The sequence below is a fragment of the Chaetura pelagica genome, unplaced genomic scaffold (genome assembly GCF_000747805.2).
Source record: "Chaetura pelagica isolate M959 unplaced genomic scaffold, ChaPel_1.0 scaffold494, whole genome shotgun sequence".
NCBI lineage: Eukaryota > Metazoa > Chordata > Aves > Apodiformes > Apodidae > Chaetura > Chaetura pelagica.
Window position 1 is genome coordinate 96,069 of NW_009952992.1, and position 5,512 is coordinate 101,580.

Below are 5,512 nucleotides of genomic sequence, written 5' to 3' on the forward strand. Positions count from 1 at the left end.
TGACCAGGCAGACCAGCGTGTACCCCTCGAAGAACGTCCCCGTGGTGTTCAACCACGTCATCACCAACACCAACCAGGACTACAACACCACCACTGGCAAGTTCACCTGCAAGCTCCCCGGCCTCTACTACTTTGTCTTCCACACGTCCCTGACAGCCAACCTCTGTGTCCTCCTGTACAAGAGTGGCAGCAGGATGGCCAGTTTCTGCGACCACAAGACCAACAGCATGCAGGTCAGCTCTGGTGGGACCCTCCTGCACCTGGCTGCTGGCAACCAGGTGTGGCTGGAGGTGAACGACTACAATGGCATGGTGGGCATTGCCAACTCTGACAGCATCTTCTCAGGGTTCCTGCTCTTCCCAGACTAAAAGGACCAGCAGAGCCCACCCCAGCACACCAACCAACCTCTTCGCCCTGCCCTGTAAATGCTGGTGCTCCTTGCCAGGTTGTTGCTGATGCTCCAGGTTTCCCTGCTGGATGGGAAGACCCAGCCAGCAGCCCCAACCCCCTGCCCTGGGGCCTGAGCTCAGGAGCCACTGAACAGGGGGAACAGGCATGTCTGGATGCACCTGCACCCCAAGTGATGGTGCCAAGACCTTGATGGCATCCCCACCTGCACCCACCACGATAACCTCACCTTACCTTCTGCTGCCTCTGTCCCCTTCCCACCTGGACAGCACCAGGAACAGCCAGGGGTCCTGGAGCAGCCTGGCACCAGCACTTTCCCCATCACCCACCTCTGCCAAGTGTCAATAAAACTCTCCCCAGCCCACCTGGCCCAGAGTGTTTTGTCCTCCCTGACTTGCCTTTCTGCAGGTGTGTGCACCTGCTGGGTGCCTGGGGGACACCAGAATGTCCCCGTGGCCCTGCTTGACTCCCCTGTGCCCAGCACCAGGGAGCACCACACACTGTTCACAGCCCCAGGTCACCAGGGCAGGTCACCCCCCTGCACTGACTGCAGCAAGGGGGCTGTTCCCAAGCCCATGCACAAAGATCCATCAAAGGGGGGGGAACACACCAAGGGTCCTCCAGGCAGGGGCCCTGATGCTCCACTTCTCCTCCAAGTGGATGCAATTCAATTGCAGAGCACACAGACCTCATGGCCATGGTTCTGGTGGCCAGGACATCCCCAGGAGCCCAACCTCATCAGGGACAGGGAAGGGGAAGCACTGGCTTCTCCAAGACTGGCTCCAAAGGAGCTCTTGGCTGTGGAGGCTACAAGAGTCCACCCAAACACAATGGAGATTCCTCCTGGTGCCACACACTGCATGGTGGGAAAGGAGATCATCTCCTTAACATCCTGTGCTTCACCTCCACCAGGCACCAGCAGAAAGCAGGACTGGAAATGCCTTCACCACTGGGTGAGATCATTTCCCATCCACAGTGTTTAGGAGAACCTGGGTGACAGATGCAAGGTGGTGGATGCTGAGACCCTGCAGCATCCTCTGCTCCTGCTGGTACTTCCAGCAGAGCTGGGTACATACAGAGGGACCTAAGGGGCTGGGGTTCCTTCAAGGGTAACCCCAAACTTGTCTGCAGTGTTCCCCATAGAAGACAAACCTGAGCAGGACCCAGGGACCCTGCAGGACACAGTGGACATCCTTCTGCTCCCTGGGGCTAAGGCTGTACCCTTGAAGGGCCCCACGGTGCTATCTGGGGACAGCATGTTCTGCTGAGCTGATGCTCATGGTGGATATGAAAGTGCCACTGAAGAAAGGGCAGGAGCTAAAGATAAAAAAGGGATGTGGCCCAGAGCCTTTCACAACAACCATTGCAGCAAACTTCTCCTTCTCCTCAGGGTCACTTCCCAGCAGGACGCTGGTGGGTCCTGCTCCCTCTCCCCATTTGTGCAAGGACAAGCTCAAGGTAAGAGCAAGACATGGCAGAGCTGAGCCCCAGCTCCCCCCTGCAGGCAGGGAACCCAGCAGTGCTGGGGTGACAACCCCCCTCTGCACCCCTTTGCAGCAGAAGGGAAAGGGGGTTGATGGGCTGGGCGTGGGGGAGACCCCCAAGAGGGACCCAACCCCTTCTGTTCCACCTGGGGGAAGGGGGAGGTGGCAAGGGGGGAGGGCAAGGGGCCAGGTGGGTGATCAGGGACTGAGCATCAGTCTGAAGGGTGCCCTGGGGTGCTCTCCTGCCCTGAGATGGTCCTGTCTGCCTGGAGCTGGGCTAGAAGCCTGCAGGTCCTCCTACATCTGAATGCTGCATCTGAATTGGAGCTGCTCTGGCTGGAGGATCCAACTAAAAACCTGCTGACACCAGAGTTTCAATGCTGGGAAAGTCCACCTGAGGCCAAGGAGTCTGGCTGGGGCAAAGTGGTGTCCAGATCCAGCCCCCAAATGCCCAGGGATTACCCCACATGCCCCTGCAGCAGGAGCTGGGGGAAGGAGCTGAGCTGTGGGATGCAGGGAGGACAGAAGGAACATGAGATCCCAGGGACTGGAAGCTCCCCTGACTGTCCCAGCAAGGCTGGTTAGATGCAGGAATGTTCCTGGGATGAAGCAGGTGTGTGGCAGGACACAACAGGACCCCACAGAGGGTAAGGGACAGATTTAGGGATTTCATAGGCAAGGAGCAAAGCTGTCCCTTGGGGGTGCTGGTGGGGAGCAGGAGCAGATGGTGCAGCTGCCCTGGCCTGGGGAAGGATTTTGCCCTAGAGTTATGGGGCAGAACTTCTCCTCTGAGGGAGCAGTGGGCACACTCAGGGTCCTGGCCACATGTCCATGGCAGCCAGGCTGGACACCAGACACCTGGGACAGCAAAACCTGTGCTCAGATATTCATGTGCTGAAGCTCTGGGCACTTATAAACTGATCATTTCAGGGGGGGAAGAGACTGCCAAGCCCTCCCCCAATGCCCAGAGGTACTGGCCTCTGCAAGGTGAGTACATTTGGCTCTGCAGAGGGATGTTTTCCCTCTGAAATGTTTTCCCACTGGTGGCATCACACAGAAGGGCTTCATCCCCCAGAGCAGCACGAGGTGCCTTCCCCACCACCATCCCCCCCCACCAGGCAAACCCCTCGACCCCTTTTTTCTGTGCTCCAGCAGATGCAGAGCGTGTGGGCTGTGCTGATGTGCCTGGCTGGGGGGCAGGTGGCAAGTGCCACGTTCTGCAAGAGCCACGGCAACATCCCGGGCATCCCGGGGGCACCAGGACAGCCCGGCAGCACCGGCAGGGACGGGGAGAACGGCCCCAAGGGGGACCCAGGTAAGGAGGGGGGATTGGCACCTGGGGAACACAGAGAGCAGGAAAACCACAGAGCCATGGAATTGGGTTTGGAAGGGACCTTGGAAGGTCACCTGGCCCAACCTCCCTGCGGGGAGCAGGGGCAGCTGCTGTTAGAGCAGGTTGCTCCAAGCCCCTGGGTGTTTGCAGGGATGGGGCATCTCCCACCTCTCTGGGCAACTTGGGCCCGTGTTTCACCACCCTCATTGTGAAGAAAAAAAAATGTCCTATATCTAGTGTGAACCTCCCCTCTTTCAGTTTAAAACCGTCGCTCCTTGTCCTGTCACTGCAGGCCCTGCTGAAAACTGTCCCCATCTTCCTTACAAGCCCCCATTAGGCACTGAAAGGCCACAATAAGGTTTCCCTGGAGCCTTCTCTTCTCCAGGCTGAACACCCCAACTGTCCCAGCCTGGCTACAGAGCTGCTCCAGCTCTCCCAGCATCTCTGGGGCCTCCTCTGGACTCACTTCCAACAGCTCCATGTCCTTCTTATGCTGGGGGCTCCAGAACTGGCCCCAGCCCTGCAGGGGGGTCTCAGCAGAGTAGAGCAGAGGGGACAATCCCCTCCCTGGCCCTGCTGGTCACGCTGCTGGGGGTGCAGCACACGGGGCTGGCTCATCTTGGCAGGGCTGCTCCCCACGCCTTCACCCCCCTGGCCTGTGTTGGTACCAGGGGTTGCCTCAGGTGCAGGACAAGGCAGTACCAGGTGCATGGTCTTGGGAAAGCAATCAATTTTCCACCAGTCCCTTCGGGGTATTATCAGGTGGGGGTGATACTTGAGGACAGAGGGGCTGGACAGACCAAAGCACCCTGAGGAACCTTGGGTGCACAAGAGCAAGGGCTGTCACAGCTGCCAGGTGGGCAGGGGTGTCCACTGACCCACATCCCTGCATTTCCTTCCCAGTGTCCCCTCTGCAGACCCACAGGTGCAACCACAATCTCTCTTCCTCCTACTTTCTAGGTCCCCCAGGCCAGGTGGTGCACGAAGACGTGGGGGAGAAGGGAGACCCAGGAGCGCCCGGATACCCGGGGAAGATTGGCCCCAGGGGTCCCCCTGGCTCAAAGGGCTTACCCGGCCCTATGGGTCCCCCTGGCCCTCAGGGGGACTCAGGTGACTACAAGGCCACCCTCAAGTCTGCTTTCTCAGCTGCCAGGTCCATCAGCTCCTACCCCAGGCGGGACCAGCCCGTTCGCTTCGACCGCGTCTTGGCCAACGCGCCGGGTCACTACGAGAACCGCTACGGCCGCTTCCTCTGCCGCCTCCCAGGCATCTACTACTTCACCTACCACGTCACCTCCAGGAGCAACCTCTGCCTCAGCATCAAAAAAGGCCGGGGTGGCAGCAGAGGAGAGAAAGTGGTGACTTTCTGCGACTACGTCCACAACAGCTACCAGGTCACCACGGGCGGCGTGGTCCTCAAGCTGGCGGCGAACGAGTCCGTCTGGCTGGAGCCCACGGAGAAGAACTCCCTGGTGGGGTTAGAAGGGTCTGACAGCATCTTCTCCGGTTTCCTGGTCTTCCCTGATGCTTAGCCTGCCTGCTGGTGTCTCTGCAGCCCTTCCCTGCTGCCAGGACTCCCCTGGAAATAACTCGTCGCTCCAGATTTGCTGCCCTAAGTCACTTGGTCTTGCACATTAAATGACAAGTCTTTCTGCTGCTGGTTCCTTCCTGCCTCTTTCTCCCTGAATAATGCTCAGATACCCAGGGCATTGCCTCCTGCACCCCTGGGTGCAGCCCAGGTTCCTTAGTATCTCATTACTGCTGAGCAGAGCCCATCAGCTCATGCAGCCCCTGCTGCAGCCTGTGTCTCCTTCCAGAGCCACCCAAACAATGTCCCGGCACAGGGGTTAGGAAAACATGGAGAGGCCACCTGGTCTGTAGCCAGGGGGAAGGCTACATAACACAGTGGGACAACTGAGGCCACTGGGCACTGGTGGTAGATGGGGACATGCTGGAGATGGTACCACACTGGAGAGACCTGAGGCTGGTAGGATCTGGGGACACCAACCTCTCTTAGATGTTCTTTGGAGGTGAGGATGGCAAGAATATCCACAGAAGTTTGTCAAAGCTTGGAACAAGGTGAGGCACGTGTGTGTGTGGGGAAGAGCATGATGGAGGAGGTGTGGGGCACAGGGATATGTCCCAGTGTGGGGCACACAGCTGGCCCTGGTGTGGGGCACGGGGATATGTCCCAGTGTGGGGCACACAGCTGGCCCTGGTGTGGGGCACGGGGATATGTCCCAGTGTGGGGCACACAGCTGGCCCTGGTGTGGGGCACGGGGATATG

At 59.0% G+C, this 5,512-nt stretch overlaps 1 protein-coding gene across 1 annotated transcript in view; it reads left to right on the forward strand.

Moving 5' to 3' along the window:
- The window catches only part of C1QB (complement component 1, q subcomponent, B chain), an 8,597-nt gene extending 3,840 nt beyond the window's left edge, over window positions 1–4,757 (forward strand). Inside the window, exons 5-7 of the mRNA XM_009996554.1 lie at window positions 12–311; window positions 3,045–3,207; window positions 4,186–4,757. Of these exons, the coding sequence (XP_009994856.1) occupies window positions 12–311; window positions 3,045–3,207; window positions 4,186–4,757 (1,035 nt within the window). The remainder of the gene's footprint in view (window positions 1–11; window positions 312–3,044; window positions 3,208–4,185) is intronic.
- Window positions 4,758–5,512: the final 755 nt, after the last annotated feature.